The following is an 18,705-nucleotide window of genomic DNA, read 5'->3' as shown; positions in this document are numbered from 1 at the left end:
AAATGCTCAAAGTTTTTGACATTTAACCGACAAGTCGACAAGTATGTTCCAAAGTGCATACAAATATGCACAAATGTGCTTGTAAGCATTTTTTCCCATAATGCCTTGGGATGTAACGATATCCAAATGTCACAATACAATATTATCACGATATGAAGCTCACAATACGATAATTATCACGATATTGTGGGGAGGTTGCCGATTTAAAAAGGGTCACAATATTGGAGCTCATACTTAAAAAAAAAAAAAATAAATAAATAAATAAATAAAAAAAATAAAAAATAAAAAAATAAATAAATAAAAAATAATATTGTGGTTTTATACATAACAGCAATGTATTATTATTATTATTATTATGTTGTTAATGCACGCACACATTGAGTTTCTCCACATATTGACTTTATCCCTTCATCTGACAATTAGTGTAGCATATTTTCAGCATAGAAGGGCCAAAACATCCCTAATGAAAATTAAATTGCACAAAAAAAAAAGAATAGCCACCAGAGGGTGCTAGAACTGTACAAGTGGAAATCACCCTGTTTTTTTTTTCAGATGTGTTGCATTTACATATAGTGAACATGACGATGACGATATTGTGGCAGTTTTAATATCACAATATTGCGCTTATCGTTTCATCCCTAATTATGCCACGGGGATTAAGAAAAAAAAAAGCTTAATATACTGTACAGCATTTAGCCTGTTATACCAGTATTTGCAAATACATTTCAACACATTTACATGTACGTTTAAACATATTTAGCTCCACACAACAGCATCAATGCTATTTAACATTAGCATTAAGCTAGCTTATTGAATTGCTAAATTAATTAATTTTGACAGTAAACTTCGACTTTTAGGGGTAATAGTGCTGCTTATTGTGACGTAAGTTAACAAACCCGTTGACGTGTAGACACACTGAAGACAGACTGACGCATTAGCTGCGCAAACACATTTACACTTGTGAAAGGTACACACACGCACAAACACACGCGCACGCGTAGTGGGTAAGAAAACAGACAGATTGCCATATAGCTTGAGCACACAGTTTGGAGCAGCCTGCTTTAATCGCAGAGAAACTAAACAAACACAACTGTCATCAGTCCCTTTCTTTTACTGTTACACACACGCACGCACACACGCATACACAGATAGTATATAATTGCACTATGCCTTCCGCTGTCCATCATCCTGCCCTTCATATTTCACCCTCCTTCTTTCCACTTTCTTTCTCCCCAATCTCTCCCTGCAGCGGTATGCAGGCACACATGTCAAGATGCATTATTTCGGCTGGCTGCCTCTCATGTATGTGTGCGCGTGCACGTGCTTTCCTCCTTTTTGGAAACAATAATAACGGCAGGCGGGGAGAGTGGGAGGAGGGTAGCCGGCAAGAGAAAGCAGACTGGACTGTTGGAGATTAGCAAAACATCTCTGAATTGGACCGCATGTGCAACAACAAGGACACACACACGCACAGAGTAGTAACACTGTCATGGTAATGGTGCGGGTGCTCCTCCCACATTCCAAAAACATGCCCGGTAGCTTCATTGACAACTGTAAATTGTCCATAGGTGTGAATGTGAGTGTGAATGAGGACGAGTCCTATGGAAAATGGATGCAATGCTAAGTATTAGCGGCTTGGCTAATCATGAGCAGCAGTGGCGCTTTTGCTCCAGTTTGAGAAGCATTTGGACTGTTTTATTAAAGGATAACCTTTCATGTCAGTGCAGGAACGCTTGAGTAAACAGCAGATGTTGCTTTTGGAGGGCCAGCGTGGCTCAAGTCGTCTTCGCTTTTGCAGGGTTTTGTGACTTTTACAGCCTTGGTGTTGAAAGGGCTTTTTTGGGAGCTGTAACATCAGACATGTCCCCTCCACCACTGGGGAACGGAATGCACTTTCGGCGGGTTATCGAACGATGTCAAGTACACAAATACAAAATGACAACACTCGCAAGGAGGCATAGAGGAGATGCGAGCACTGAAGTAACTACTCAACCAGATCTGGAGCCATACTCCCTTATGCATCACAAATGCTACACTGTTGTGTAACTTTTGAGAAGGTCTAGAAAAATCTCTGCTCCTGATAATTTTTCCGATAGTCAACTCAACTCAACTTTATTAATAAAGCGCTTTAAGAACATGCATTGCTGTACACAAAGTACACAAAGAGGCGGAGGATGCTGATTGGTTGACACATGAGGAAGGCCAGGCAAACACAGGTGGACAAGACAAGACTAGGGGGGCACACAAGGAAAACAACGCAAAACACAAATCATGCCTGAACTTAAAGAAACATGAGGATAACGACAAAACCCAAACTAAACCTGAACGATAACAAAAGTAAAACAAAAAAAAAACAAAAAACTAACCAAAACCCAACCCACCCCAAACCATGACAGTTTCCCGAGTCCTTGGCTGATTTCCCCAGCTCCATTGTTTTGTCCTGCTTTTACCCAGGTCCCCTCTCAACGTCCCGTTTTTTTTGTTTTTTGTTTTTGTTTTGTTTTGTTTTTAAATCCAGTTAGCAAGCCAATTGTTTGGCCCATGTATATCAATCACTATTCTAATCCAAATACATCTACTGTAATCACTAACAGGCGTGTTTTCGTCATTCCACGACTAGAACGACTTCCTGCTTCCATGTCTAAGAATCATAGGAAATGTAGTCCTACTGTCCTCATGCTGCAGTCACTGGTCAGAGTCAACCTGACAACAGCTGGGATTTTTCTGGCAACATATTTCGAATGTTACAATGCGGGACTGGCGCGAGGTAACGGCAAAGCAGTAGCAAAAAATGGTTGGATAATGATGAGTGCATTGACTTATGTATAATTGAACTGTCAACCAAGATAGCAGCTAGCATTAGCTAAAGCAAAAACAAAACCACCTGTTGCCAGATTGACTCGCAATTGAATTAGTTACAAATAGTTCCTGGTGAGAGAAATTGTAGGGTTTTGTTTTTTAATTTTGAAAATCTGGTCACCCTGGTTGGAATGTATTGTGATGTTTTGGAATAGTCAAAAAATAGACACAGGCGCTGGTGCACATTCAATAAACAACATGAAAACAAACATTCAAAACAAACAGCCGATTCCTCACTCTCATTTTCTGACACCCACGTCACTCACCAGACCAGTGACAGCCGGTTAAAGCCAAGCACCCCTAAGTCATCAAAATAATACCTGCACATCATGTGTATGTTGTCATATTTAAATAATGAAAATATTTTTTTATTCAAACACTTGTTGTATCAGTTTTTGCATTGGATCCCATGAGATAGCATAGCTAATGAAGTGGCCAGTGAGGGACATCTATCTTGTTCCGTCACATTTCCACCCTCAATCCCTTCTGCATCCCGTCATCTTAATTTAGAAGCCCCCCCATCTTCGCACTTGCTTTCCCTTTTCCCTCCAGATGCATGTCACAGATCGTTCCTCCCTTCAGACCCGCGACCCACTTCCCAAGAAGCAGACTTTCGTCCTTCACCTGGATACGTCGTCACCCTCCCGCGCCGCTGTGCTCCAAATATGCGTGTTATTTATTGACTTTCGGCAGCCACAACGTTGACTCTGACAGCTTGGGAATGTTTGTTTTTTGTTTCCAAATAAATGCAAAATCGGATCAGCGGGGTTTTCGCTCAAAGGTCCTTCATCCCGCGTCGGCTTGAGCGTTTCTGTGGGCCTGACGCCAACGCTGTAAGCCAGCAATGACAGACAATGTCACAGTGGAGGAGTCTGTGTGTGTGTGTGTGTGCGTGTGCGTGCGTGCGTGTGTGCGTGTGTGGTGATGACAGTCTGACAAGTGACGGGGGATGTGAAGCCTGGAGTTGGGTGTCACTGTCTCCCATTTTTCCCCCTCGCTGCGCTCAAGTGACATCGCAGTACATCACGAGAGGATGTTTGTTTTTATGAGAGGGGTGGCTCACAATGACAGACCCAAATGTCTATTAACGCCTAAAGTATAAGCAGATAGCATGACTTGCATTATATACCGGTGTGTGTGTGTGTGTGTGTATATATATATATATATATATATATATATATATATATATATATATATATATTAGGGATAGACCGATTATCGGCGTCGATATTCAGCATTTTGAGAAATATCGGCATCGGCCATTTTTAAGAATCATATGGCCGATAATAGATCCATTTTTTTTTCTTTAAGTGTTAACTTCAGAGAACTAATTTAAGTGCAAATTTAAAAAAACAGTTTTTATTTTCATTTTGTCGACCCTGGGAACTCTCTGCACCTTCTGTTTTTGATTGAAATTAAAACTAAGATAAGTAAAAATTTAATACTTTGGATATTTTTAAATTTTGGAAGACTTTTATTTTGTGTAGAAAATAATTTTTATTTAACTTTTGAAAACATGCTGCTGCGCCTGGGAGATCCCAGAACTTGTCCATTGACGAAGATTTAAAAAAAAAAAACAAAAAAAAAACTTACAAATATTTTACTAACCCTAAAAGTTGCTCAATAAACGTATGCTTAAAAAAAATAAAAAAAATAAAATAAAAAGTTGCTCAATAAACATATGCTTAAAAAAAAAAAAGGAAAAAAAAGAGAAGCGCTGGAGTTTTTGTATTTTTCCCAAATTTTGATGTCCCTTTTTAGTGAAATTGAATATCACCTCCAAATATCGGTTATCGGCATCCTTCACTACTAATAATTGGTATCGGTATCGGGCCCGAAAAAACCTTATCGGTCTATCTCTAATATATATATATATATATATATATATATATATCGAGGGAGATATGGCACAAATGGCATACTGCCAAATTCATTCAAATGTATGCAATGTGACCCGTACCATATCGAAGTTCAGCTGAATCAAATTCTTCCGCTTTCAAATCAAACCGTCCTTGAATCGTTTTGCACCCTACGTATATTGAAAACCGTATTAAATTGTCTGGGTAAATTAAATTGAGTGGTTAGCACGTCCGCCTCCCAGTAAGGAGGACGCAGGATCGAGTTCAGGCTTGGGCCTTCCTAGGTGGAGTTTGCATGTTCTCCCCGTGCCCGTGTGGTTCTTCTCCGGGTACTCCAGTCTCCTCCTGCATTCCAAGGACATGCATGGCAGGTTAATTGGGTGCTCTGGATTGTCCCTAGGTGTGCTTGTGATTGGTTGTTCGTCTCTGTGTGCCCTGCGATTGGCTGCCGACCAGTCCAGGGTGTCCCCCGCCTACTGCCCGAAGCCAGCTGGGATAGGCTCCAGCATCCCCACGAACCTAGTGAGGAGTAAGTGGTTAGAAAATGGATGAATGGATTAAATTGTTTTTTTGTGGTGAGATGTGCACCCCTAATATAAATATATAGACTGGGGGTATGCATATCACCTGTGCAAGAGGATTCGATATGTATCTCGTAGGGGTGTCAAAAAAAAAATCGATTCGGCGATATATCGCGATACTACATCGCGCGATTCTCGAATCGATTCAATAATCGGCAGAATCGATTTTTTTTTTTTTTTTTTTTTTTTTTTTTTTTTTTTTTTTTTTTTTTTAGGATTCACACCTTGAGCATGGAAGAATGTTATATGAACGGCACATTAAGCCTTAATATTTTTATTTTAATGCTGTTCAAACATGAAACAGATTACAACCTCTATAAGACTGAAATTTCAGATAAATAAATAATACATTTTCATATAAATCTTACACTCTACAAGCTTACTGATTAGTATTTTCTAAATATGAATGAAAAAAAATCGCAACAATCGACTTATAAATTCGTATCGGGATTAATCGGTATTGAATCGTGACCATTCGTATCGGGATTAATCGGTATCGAATCGAATCGTGACCTGTGAATCGTGATACGAATCGAATCGTCAGGTACTAGGCAATTCACACCCCTAGTATCTCGATACATGGGGTGTGATACGATTCAAGTAAGGAACATTTTGATTCAGTTTGACTTGATGCACATCGAACTCGAAACCGATTTTCTGATTCATATTGCTTTGTTACACCCCTAATATAGATCAATGTCATGTAAATTGACTAAATAAGGTCAATCATTTAATATGTTGTCATTTTTACACATTATTAACCAATTAAAAGTGTTCCAAACAGCTTGAGAACAAATCTCTTAGCTCCCTGAATGCTCCGCTTCTTCCCTCACCTTGCAAGAGCCGAGAAGCGTTATGTCACTTCAAAATTGAAAATTTGTTGTTGTTTTTTTTAGAATACATTAAGTAAAAATTGTTAGCTAATATATGCAGAAGGAAGTCATCTGCCACAAAATGAAGTGCTGATTCATTTTGGAAATGCGAAGATATAACTTCCACCTGACATTTTGTCCCTTCAATTTTGTGCTTTCCTTTTCATTTTATGCTGACTCACCACATATGATAACCGTGCTTCAAACACGGATCTGCATATGCACACTGAGCAAGACGTGCCAGTGTGTCTTGTTTACATTTCCAGGACGTCCTTGTTTGAATACGTCTGTCCACATAGACGCACTTTCCCAGACTTGATAGTTGTTTTCCATCATGGATTTTGATTGGTTTAAATCTTGCCGTGTTGGAACGAGTGTTGGAGCAGGTTGGATCAGAGAGAGAGAGAAAAAAAAACCACTTAAGAATGAGACGTTGAGGAAGAAGAGCTTGACCCATTTCTTCCATGCCTTCAGTCTATTGGGTGATGTAATGGAGGATGGTTGTATTTGTGTGTGTGTGCGTACGCTGGAATGCACAACTTACAAACAAGCCGCTGAACCCGCCGCCCGACTAGCCCACCAAGTTGGGGAATCGTCACTCAGGGTTTGCCTGGTAGGAGGTCAACGAAGTAAACATTTAAAATGCATGCCGCTACACTCTCAAGGTAGACTGCAGGGCGAGCACACACACACACATACACTCAAGAATGCCCTCGCTGCCCCGGGATGAGGCCGCTGACCCAGTTGTGCGGAACGTTGCTTGTGACTGTCCTACATGGCCGCCACTTTCGTCACGTTACGCCATGCAGCCAGCCGCTCACTTGGACTCCATGTTGCTTCCATGTCATTCTGCAATTTATTATAGATGATTGTATGTTATGCCTCACACTTTTTCGTCCTGCTTCTCCTACCATATTTCTCAACCGGTTTCCATCATTTTAACATGTTTTCTCATTTCAAAAATGCAAATTTTTTTCCCAAAATGTTGCTTTTTTCACCCAAGTCCCCATTCATTCACAATGGCACAGTCAACAGTCAACAGTTACATCCTTCCCATTCGAGATTCAAAACATTCAGCTTATTCAATTCACCTTGGGAAGGATTTTCAGCATTCTAGAAATTCACACATACAAAAAAATTTCACATTTTTCACCGTGGTTTTCCTAATTTTCACAATAGAAATGGTTATTCGCCTGTTTCAAGTTATTCAACTGATTAACACAATTCAAATTTCATTACACTCCAGAAATTCTTGCTGTTCGGGGTTACTATTTTTCTCATTCCAAAACATAAAAATGTTCACAAATTTAAAAAAAAAAAAAATCAACAAAAATTCAAAATGAACCTAATGAATTGAAATTTAAATTATTCAATATTTTCAATTCACCTTTGAAACGAGTTTCAAGATTCCAAAAATGTTAAATTTTCATCGATAAAATATTTTATTTTTTTTACCACCCATCCATCCATTTTCCTGACTGCTTATTCCTCACAAGTGTCGCGGACAAATTTTTTTAATTATGATTTTTGTTTTTGTTTTTCTCCACTAATTTCTACACATGTTCACCAATTATAACGTTAAACTGTTAAACTGTTCATAGAAGTCAATTTTATGATACATATATTTCTCCCCCTCTAATTTCTACCTTTTTTTTTTTTGACCAAATCAAACCATTCCAACTCAAACTGCTTATTCCAAGTCATTGTAGATCATTTCATGAAATTTAAGTCATTCATCACATTCACATTCAACTCAGAAACGATTTTCAACATGCAAAAAATTCCCACAAATCAAATAAAAAAAAAAATAAAAAAACTTGAAAATTTTCATCTTATCCCTACCACAATTCTTTTTTTTTCTTAAAATAAAAGTCAATCTTACATTTTCCCTCTTCTCTTTGACTCTCTCTCTCTTTTTTTTTTAAACCATTTCAATCCATACCTACTTCAACATCCATCCATCCATCCATTTTCTTGACCGCTTATTCCTCACAAGGGTCGCGGGCTACTTCAACATGTTAATCTCATTTCATGCCCTTCAATATTGCACATCATTCCATTCCACAATTTTTCATTCAGCCGATCAGCCTTCACATGTAATTCCTGCAGAAATTGCAATCTCGAATTACTATATGATTTTATGAAGTGCAATATGATAAAGTACTTTTTTTTTTTTTTCTTGAAAAACACATTACCAGCATTTTTGTGTCTGGACACCCGTGATTTCAGCAGCTTTGGCAGGGCGTGTGTGATTTTTGTGCTTGCGTCTGTTCGCAGACTGGAGATTTTTTTAACAGTGTGCTCTCAGGAACATATTCAAAAACATCTGTGACCTTTTGAGCTCGGACATGAAACATCAGCTGCAGTGGAACGTTAACACACACATGGCGCTCAAGCTGGGCCGTAACATGTATTGTGACACGGCTTTAGTTTAAGACAAACAACAAGCGTGACTGAAGCCAGCAGCGCGGGGGCCTCCAGAGGTGGTTTTTACACAGCGCCCCTGAACTAAGCATCCACATGCGCTCTTGGCGTCTGCGCTCACTTTTTCTTTGCCGTGTTCATGGTGTATGTGTGAAATTGGGAAGGATTGCGTGACTGTTCCCCGTGTGTGTTTGGTTGGCATGTGACACATCATGTGGGTTCCAACCTGTGACTATGAACTCCCATCAGAAATTCTCCACTCGCGAGGCACGGTTCTCGCTGAATCTTAATGACAATTTTAGTCATTAGTAAAAGTGTGTAGTTTGTGACTTGTGGGAAAAAAAATAAAATCCAAAATATCAGGGACGATGGTTTTAATAATTTCAGAAGTTGAAGTGAGTAGAGATGAATTTTGGTGACGAATTGATCACAGTATTTAACTCGTATGCTCCCAAAAACGTATAAATACGTTCTATTTTAAATGTAAGTGTCCCAAGGACGTATCTTTGCGTCTTTTTTTTTTTTTTTTTTTTTTTTTTAATGCTAGAGCATACAGAAGGCTTTGATGCAGCCTCTCAACTAGAGAGAACGGGTGGAACAAAAATGGCCAGCAGGTGGCAGCAGAGTATAAGAGATCAACCAGGGCCATGATGAAAACTGTTTCCCCACAATTCTAAGCACATTTGTGAATAATGATGACACTATATTCTAATGCTAATTGCTGTAAAGGGGAAAGAGATGCTAATCTTTCTTTTGGTATGTTCCATGTTTTTTTATAGCAATAGAACACAATATTCTGTGGGCCTTGCAGAATCAGTCAAAATCCAGCCAGGAGCGAAGGGGGTTGCTTCATTGAAAATGGCTTTTTTTTTTTTTTTTTTTTTTTTTACATGATGCATTTTGGACTGTTCCACCTATTGCAGGAAAACACGAGGAAACTTCACCCGTGGAATGCAAGAGAAAATAATACTTTTTTTTTTTTTTTTTTTCCTCCTCCGCCATGTGGAGACCAAATAGTGCCTGGTCTGTTTCAACCCAAATTCCGTCTCTCCGCAAACTAATAGCCTATGATGGCTTCATTAATGCTCACAGTCAGGTTTTAAAACGTCAGCAGATTTATGAAAAGGTTTTGAGACAATTTTTTTTTAAGAGTGGGTGAAGGCGGTTAAGGAGTAAGAAGGTGAGGCGGCGAGAGAGAGCCGCTCAGGTTATATGCTCTTCATCATCCATGTGACACACATGGCACTCTGGAGAGGGAGCAAAACAAATTTAAACAGGAAGGCAACTGTAAATTCTTACTCGGCTGAACGCACACACGCGCACGTAAGCAAGCGCACCATCCACTTGAGAAACTAAGTTGGTTTTGCAGAAGGCGAAGCTGCACAGACGGGGAGCATACTCAAGCACGCAGTGAACTCGCAAAACTTCGCAGCAGAGCGGGAGGGCGGCAACAGACCGAAGCCATTAGAAAAAACAAAAACGGATAGGCGATTAGGCAGACAGGCAGTAATTCATCGGCTTTCATAATAATCATATTTGGGTGGAGTTTTAGACAGGCAAATCTGTTCTTGAGCATATTTGAGTATCTGTTCTCAATTGCCTTACTTGGATCAATAAGGTGAAAGGCCCAGTCTGCCGGTTTCACTCTGGAAAAGGCACTTTTTAAACACATTATTTAAACAAACTACTTCTCAATTTACAGATCACTCACAGAAGCTTACATGTGTGAATGAGTGAGTGAAAAAAATAATAATCCGTGCGTGCTTTCAAATTGCTGCGGGAGTGACGTCACGCAGCCGGCAAATTCGCCGCCGACAAATTCGCCCGGACCTGTTTGTGACCCCCCCCCCCGAAATACACTGTCTTTCCACAGAAACGTCCCGCTGTTTACAAAACAAACACAAAATGGCAAAATACAGGCTGGGGAGGTGGGGGTTTAGGACAAAATCACCACCAGAAATTAAGACAAGCCCTGATCAGTAAATTGAGAAGTAGTTTGTTTGTTTAAATCCTGTATTTAAAAAGTGCCTTTTCCAGAGTGAAACCGGCAGACTGGGCCTTTAACTCATTCACTGCCTTTGACAAGTATACTTGTCAATTGTATTTTTTAGAGCGGTGCGAAATGGGGGCGAATCTGAGCATGCTCCACTGTAAATATCAAACTTGGAAACAACTTTACTGATGCCCAACCACCGGTAGATGACATCATTGCCCCATTTTATAGGAAATAAACACAGTTTCAGAGTCCATGGGAGAAATGGCTGTATTTTGGCAAACCTACATTTTTCTGCTGTCAATTATAAAAGAACGGGACGGGACAAAAAGTAGGGAGTCTATTCTGTTATTTGGTAGATTCGGTTTATATATAATTATTGAATGTAATATCACGTGAGTATTGGAAATGTAAAAATTTTCTATAATGACTGGCAGTGAATGAGTTTTTAAATAACTAAGAATAAATTCACTGCACTCAGGCATTTTGGCGACAGAGCCTCTCCACGCTTCGCTTTTGAGCCACAAGCAGATATGAAACGGACGGCTGGATCACACTTTGTGCCGTGAAACACTTTTTTTTTTTTTTTTTTTAATTGTGAAAGATCATGTCACACAACATGACATTATTTTAGCCGTTACAGCTGCAAGATTGTGATGTTATTTACCGTTGTTTTTTGTGGTGGAGATATTTTGCTAAAAATTACTAGCAGTATCAGTACTTGGTATTGGTATCAATGTCAAAGTCAGAGTTAACTGTATGAAGTCCTGATCTAGTCACCTTTTTGTCTCCTCTCCTGGCGTGCCGGTGTGATGAAGCCTGATTTCGCTCATTTGTTTTTTGTAGGATACTCGGGGAGACATCCTTCCTCTCCTGGCATATCACCTCCCCTCCCTTCACTGCTCATCATCGTCTCAATTACTCATCCGTCCCTCATCTTCTTCCTTCCCCGCTTTCCTTTTTCATCTCGTCCTAAATCACAGCCATGGGCGACCATTTTTCCCCCCTTTGAGTCCATTACTTGTCACTGACCACAAAAATAACACCCTAAGATGGTCGAGGAAGTATGGCCACACTCCTTTGAGCCATTAAATGGTAGTTGAGGTTAAAAATGTGTACATAAAACATAACAAGACTCACAGTCATATATTATTTATCCTCTACGAGGAGCTGAGATGAGCCGATTGGCGCTCCCCTGGTGGCCAAGGTAGGAAGTAGCACAATGGCCATTAAATTGATGCACTTTAATTCAATTTAATCACATTATATATGGGTGGTTAACTGGTTAGCACATCCGCCTCCCAGTAATGAGGACTCGGGTTCGAGTCCAGGCTTCGGCCTTCCTTGGTGCGTTTGCATGTTCTCCCCGTGCCTGCGTGGGTCTTCTCCGGGTACTCCGGTCTCCTCCCACATTCCAAAGACATGCATGGCAGGTTAATTGAGCACTCCGAATTGTCCCGAGGTGTGCTTGTGCGTGTGGATGGTTGTTTGTCGTGTGCCCTGCGATTGGCTGGCGACCAGTTCAGGGTGTACCCCGCCGACTGAGATAGGCTCCAGCACCCCGCGACTCTTGTGAGGAGTAAGCGGTTCAGAAAATGGATGGATCACATCATATGTTTAACTATTTACAATAAATCAATGAACTCATTATTTAATAAGATAAAAAATGAATACATGCATTTTAATTGACCAATTTCAAGGGAAAATCTGCTAAATTGACAAATCAACCGTGACAGCGCTCCCGATAATGTAAATGCTCGGCGGGCCACTTTGCCCACCCTTGACAGCGTGGCTCTCCATCGTCACATGGCCATCATATCAGCAACACCTTGTCACGGCCAATCACGTCTCGCCGCCCGGCGGCCCCCGCACGGCCTCCTCGTCTCCTCGCCCACGTCGTCCTCACCTCCCTCGTGCCCGCCCGCCTTCCTGCCTTCCCTCCACGTGTCAGAGGACATTAGTCTCAAAGTGGCTGAGGATGAGTGGACGGCTACATTTCGTCGTCATCGCTCATCGATTCGCTTCCAAGGATTTTGACAATATCACCTGTATTTAGTTTTATCACTAGCTTGGGACCAAGTTTTTTTTTTTTTTTAGTTTTCTTGACCTTTACACCTTTACACATCCGTGTATCCTTTCAGAATCCTTTTAGACCAGAACTTTATACTCAGTGTCACAGCAACACTTGAGAAATGTATGATGGCATCACTGTGCCTTATCCCTTGAGTCTATTTTGAACGGGAAATGCACTCTTGTCGCCGCATTTCTGAAAGTATGCTTGATGCATTGACCCCGTCTCGCTTCATTCCAAAGCCTCCTCATGCTTTCACACTCTGCATTATGCAGAAATAGAGGGAAGGAGGTGTGAGAAGTGAAGTTGCATCTCCTTCACACTTCCCGTTCTCTCACTTTCCTCCCTTCCTTCAAATGTGCTGATCGCTCGCGTGGATGTGGAGACAAATGACATTTTTTTTTTTTTTAAGTGCAGTGGCTGGAAGGAGGAAATGCTATGTGGACTTATGAATGGTTGATTGAGGTTGAGGCGCGCATCTCGCTTGTAAATGTATGAAAACACGCACACACAAAAAAAAAACGCACACTCAGCGCAAGTGTGAAATCAGTTTGATGGACAGTGGATGTGTCGTGCATGTTTAGTGTAATTGGAATCATTGGCAAGGGGACATTTGAACTGTTTATTTATTTATTCTTTCAAGACTTTACCCAGTTTATTTTCACTTTTAAGTTTTAACTCATTTGCTCCCAGCCATTTTCACAGAAGCAATCCCGTTCGCTCCCGGCTGTTTTACTGGATTTTGACTGATTTTGCAAAGCCCACCGAATATTGTGTTCAATTGATCTAAAAATATGGAACCTATCAAAAGAAAGATTAAAATCTCTTCTTTCATCAGGAAAAAAAAAAGTATTTCTATCTGTTTCCTTTTTGCAGCAATTAGCATTAGAATAGAGCTAAGTTTCATCAATTTTCACAAATCTATTTGGAATTGTGAGTAATTGAGCTTTTTTTTCAACATGGCCCTGGTTGATCTCCTTTGCTCCGCTGCCACCTGCTGGCCGTTTGTGTAATAAATACCATTCTGCAGCCGTTCTTTGCAGTTGAGAGGCTGCATCAAAGCCTTCTGTATGCTCTAGCATAAAAAAACAACAACAAAAGTAACCTATAAATACGTCTTTGGGACACTTAAAACATTTTAAAAAATGTCTTTATACGTTATTGGGAGCAAATGAGTTAAAGACCCTGTATTTCAGTGGTTCTTAACCTTGGAGGATTTATGAATGGGACCTCAAAAAGAACTTTGCCGACACATCTTATAACGAATTATGATGAATTATGACGAGAATGTTGGTGAAATAATGGATTTTTGAACATGTTCAAAATGTCCTGGCGACAAAGGCGACTAATTACGAACACAAACGCGACACATTTTCTGAACCCTGACGAAATTCAATGTTCGCAGCTCAGTTTCCGAAGTTGCAAAATGGCCGCCCCCTGAGATTAATTTAAAAAAAAAAAAGGGTGGTCATAACTCATATTCCACAAACACAATATTAAGGAGAATGCCGTGTTTAGAATAGTGAGGCTGCATAGGACATGAATTATTGTAAAGAATATGTTTTTCATGGGGTCTTTTAAAAAAACAGATCTTTAGAATATTATGTTCTATCTAACCCCACTAGTCTAAACATGCTATTCTTTTTAATATTGTGTTTGTAGCACATGAATTAAGCAACAGAATCCACCCGTTTTTATCCATCTCAGGGGGCGGCCATTTTGCCACTTAGTGTTGACTGAAAATGACAACACGGTTGCTTAGGGCTGATAAATTGGTCGTTACCTGAGCCCTGAGCAACTGCGATGTCATTTTCAGAAGTTGCAAAATGGCCGCCCACTGAGAAGGATTAAAAAGGGCTGCTTAACTCATATTCCACAAACACAATATTAATCAGAACACTGTGTTTAGACTAGTGGGGCTGCATAGAACATATATTGCTTAAAAAAAAAACTGTTTGGGTTGACTTCTCCTTTAATTCAATTTGGCTCAGAAAAAGCGGTACTGCGCTATAAAGACATTCTGTCTTGGGGTCTTTTAATGGCCGGCAATTACACTTTCTAAATCTCAGTTTAAGGCGAAATCGCCAGCCGCAAACCCAGTATTAATCCAGTGTGGCTTGTCCAGCCTAAACAGGAGCCGCGTCGCTGTGAAAGTGGTTGTGTCCAAGCGACGACGCCGGCGGCGTTGTTAATGGATGCCAGCGAGCTGCTTAAAATGAGGACTTATTAAAGTGCTCGTCGCCTTTCTAGTTTGACATTTCAAAGTTTCGAGTCTGGCTTTTAAATTGCTGCTTCTGCAAATGTCACTTGTCGGCTCCCCGGAACGGTTGACGATATGAGCAGAATTTATTGCTTGAAATAGAGAGACATTGTGCAGTTTGAATGGATGTGGACGTTATACTATGTGTGTGCGTATGTTGCTTACTATGCCATTTTTGTCTTTGTGTCCCTGCAGCTACATCAGATGGGACGCGCCAAGGTCTGGACAGCATGAGGGGAGGAGTTTGTGCCACGCAGGGCATGAAGGTGGTCTTGAAAGTGGGACAGAGTGAGTCTTTTCTACGTTTACATACAGTACACACACGCTTAGTTGTGGGTGGCTTCTCTCAGCGAGCATATTAGAGCTTGTTAAGTGGTGAGAACAGCGGAGAAGTGTAGGATCAGTCGGCTCTAATAAGGCCCGTTGACTCTTCTTGCACTTGCTTTTAACTACGCGCTCCCTTTCCCGTACAACTGTACGTCATGCACGTAAACATGGCCATGACCTAGCAGAATTTCTGCCGCAGCTATTTAGTTTTACAAAAAAAAAAGAGCTTTCAAACACGGAGCTGCACATTCCCGCACATAATAGCCTGTCCTTCACGCGACCCCGCCCCCCCCCTCCACGCGACACTCGCTTGTATTGTGTCGCCGCTATCAGCCGTCGCATCAGCAGAGTCGACAGAAACGCGTACGGCGTGCGGACGGGCCGGTGGTGATATTTTCTGTCACATTCCAACACAACTAGAATTAATTGACCTTTTCGTTATGTTTGTGATGTGTAAAATAGCTGTCACATCACAAGTAGACTGGTATTAGATTTTGACAGTGATAAATAACCTTGAGCCAAAATATTGCGGTATCACTGTATTAAAACCATGGCTCTGATATGACATTTAATATTTGGGTATATAAAATATTTAGTACAGAAGAAATGTGTATCATGTTACGTTTAAATAAATAAATAATTGTTAACATTCTTCTTGTGTTTTAATACATTTTAGGAAGTCACAGTGCGCTATTTTTCGAACACACCTTTGGGCTACTGTCAACTTCCGCTTACCCGCAGGACTTAAATCGGGAAATATGTCCTGATCGACTCTCCAATTAAAGGGTTAGAAATTCCCCTTTTTCCTCACCAGCTCTAAGGCGTCAGCGTGAGGAGACGGGAATTAAATAAGCCGATATATCAAAGTGGATTCACCTAGGTTTGTTCACTGTCATCTTATCATGAGGCCAATCCGTTTTCATACACCTATCAATCCTGAGTGAGTAACCACACACACAGAGCCCAGGAATGCTAGCATGTACACCTCACTTCATTGGCAGCTCCACTTCTCTGAGTTGTTTGCATTTGTTATTGACCTAGTAATTTAATAATCCTTGTTAGGATCATACGGATTTGTTACATATCAAGCAGGAGTATTTGACTTATATTAATACAGATGGAAGCATTGGTTAGAGGTTATTCAAATGCACTTACCTTCCTCCAAACGTCCGTTACTATTGTCCGTCTTGGAAAAAAAATAATGAGGTGGACTTAAAATGTCCAAAATAAATAAAATAAAATCAAAAAAATAATGAGGGCTCATCAAACGTCCCAAATAAAATCATAAACAAACATTAAGGTCTTATAGAACGACCAAAGAATAAAAATAAAATCATAAACGAATGTGAAGGTCTTATAGAACGACCAAATTAAAAATAAAATCATAAGCAAATGAAAAGGTCTTATAGAACGACCAAATTATAAAAATAAAATCATAAGCAAATGAAAAGGTCTTATAGAACGACCGGACTTATTAAAACGTCCAAAAGGAATAAAACCAAAAATAAATAAAATAAAGATTGAAACAAAACAATAAAATGATTGATTCAAAAATTATCTTTTAAACAATTTTATTGACAATAATAAGATAACCGATATGAATCATAAAAATCACATTTAATGATAAAACTTTAAATCAATCAAAATAAAATAAAATAAAATAAAATAAAATAAAACAAAATAAAACAGGAGATTAGGAATAATATAACCTTTTACAATAAGCTTTACAAGATTGATCATTCCTCGGAAAAGCTTAAGACCTGATTGACAATAAGATGTTTTTGGCTGAAAATAATTTTGAAGATATGAGAGTGTATTAAATGGCCCCCACCCTAACACGCGATTAGTCATTCATATCTTCCTATTATACATCCTTATTGCTAAAAGATTTGTACATTACCAATCATTGAAGAAAAGATTCCAGTCACAGCTTAATCCCAGTCCTTCGTAAAAATCCAAAGTCCAGGCAGGCAGTTATATTCCATCTTCGAGAATGCACTCTATACAGACACATCGCAGGGTGAAAAGGGGGCCTAGCTCAGAGTTGGTGACGGCCTTTTATACTCTTGGGCCACACCACTGACTCCTTCCGGTGAATGTCTCTCCGCGCACCTTCTCATATCAAAGCGCACTTGCTGGAACTCATTTTCAGTAATCTTCCACCGACGGGCCATGAAGATGAGTCATGATGAGGTCATACATTCCTTACAAATGTGTCATGGATACACAGCGTTGCATGATGAGTCATACATGAAAATATGTCAAGGTCTTCAGCTCTATTCGACAAATGATGAACGTTAAAATAAATAAAATCATATATATATATTAATTAAGCAAGCATGAATAACATATATATACATTACATGTTAAATCCCAAATTCTCTCAGCTTGAATTTAACAGGTTAATTCTAATCTCTGTTGCACATCTTGTATATATCTTTGTTAAATCAAACAATACATACAGATAGTCTTTTCAATGCAGTTACAGCAATATTATCAGCGATAAAAGACAGTATCGATTATAAATGAAAGAAAAGAAAAAGAAAGACAAAAAAACTTCATAGTTGGCTTTCAATGTGTTACAGACATTGATCCAAAAATCAGGTTAACAATTATCGAATATAGATTGTGTTGTGTATTATTATTTAATTCAGGATATCATTTATTTATATTTAATTTGTATCTTATATAGAATGTCCGGGCAATGCTGAGTGGGTGGCTTTGTTGTACAGGTTTGGCGGCATCTGGTGGTTACTTTGAGGAACTACACCCAGAGGCCAAAGTTTAATTATCAGTCCTATAGACACCTATTGGTCTCTAACTAAGAATTGAGTCTAGCCCATTAATTTGCTATCTCATTTTACATGATATGGCGTTTCATCTGACCCACTCAATCCACTCAATTCAACACCCCCTCCTAGAGATCAATGGTGTCCAAACTGATCAACCTCAAAAGCCCCCAGCTCCAACCCTGTCACCTGCATTCAACCCCCTTGTGTCCTCCGGCAACGGAGACACCGGGGATTCAGAAGGCAAGGAGTCGGACGGAGGATCAGTAAGAGGAGACCACAGGCCCAGTTCACCCATCATCAGGGAGGGAGATGACCCCGTTCCACCCCCATCCTCGCCTTGCACACCCTCCAGGTCATCAGTGGTCGATGTAACCGTGGGGGAGGGTGATCTCAACAGTGGCACAACCTTACCAACTGGAACATCCTGTCGGGCGGCTCTGGGTTCCCCAGGCTCATCAACCCGGTCCAGGAAGGGCGAGGAGGGTGTTACAGGCTCGTAGGGCCACTCATCCCGATTGGATCCGACCTGTCTCAAAGGAGTGGCGGCTACACAGAAGCCAACCAAGGTGTTGAATGTCAAGCGCCGAGCACCGTCAGGCAGGCGCCATATCATGCGCATTAAAGGGAAAGTTCCCCCGATAAATTCACCCTCAACGTTAAAATAATA

General features: G+C 40.2%; 1 protein-coding gene across 2 annotated transcripts in view; it reads left to right on the top strand.

The window, feature by feature from the left end:
- efnb3b (ephrin-B3b) overlaps positions 1-18,705 on the top strand; it is an 82,212-nt gene that overhangs the window by 39,494 nt on the left and 24,013 nt on the right. For both annotated transcript variants that reach the window (XM_077500587.1, XM_077500586.1), the window contains exon 3: positions 15,115-15,207. In XM_077500587.1, coding sequence (XP_077356713.1) covers positions 15,115-15,207 — 93 coding nt within the window. The remainder of the gene's footprint in view (positions 1-15,114; positions 15,208-18,705) is intronic.

The sequence above is a fragment of the Festucalex cinctus genome, chromosome 16 (genome assembly GCF_051991245.1).
Source record: "Festucalex cinctus isolate MCC-2025b chromosome 16, RoL_Fcin_1.0, whole genome shotgun sequence".
Taxonomy (NCBI): Eukaryota; Metazoa; Chordata; class Actinopteri; order Syngnathiformes; family Syngnathidae; genus Festucalex; species Festucalex cinctus.
The sequence above is the reverse complement of the archived record's forward strand: the minus strand, read 5'-3'. Positions and strand labels throughout refer to the sequence as shown.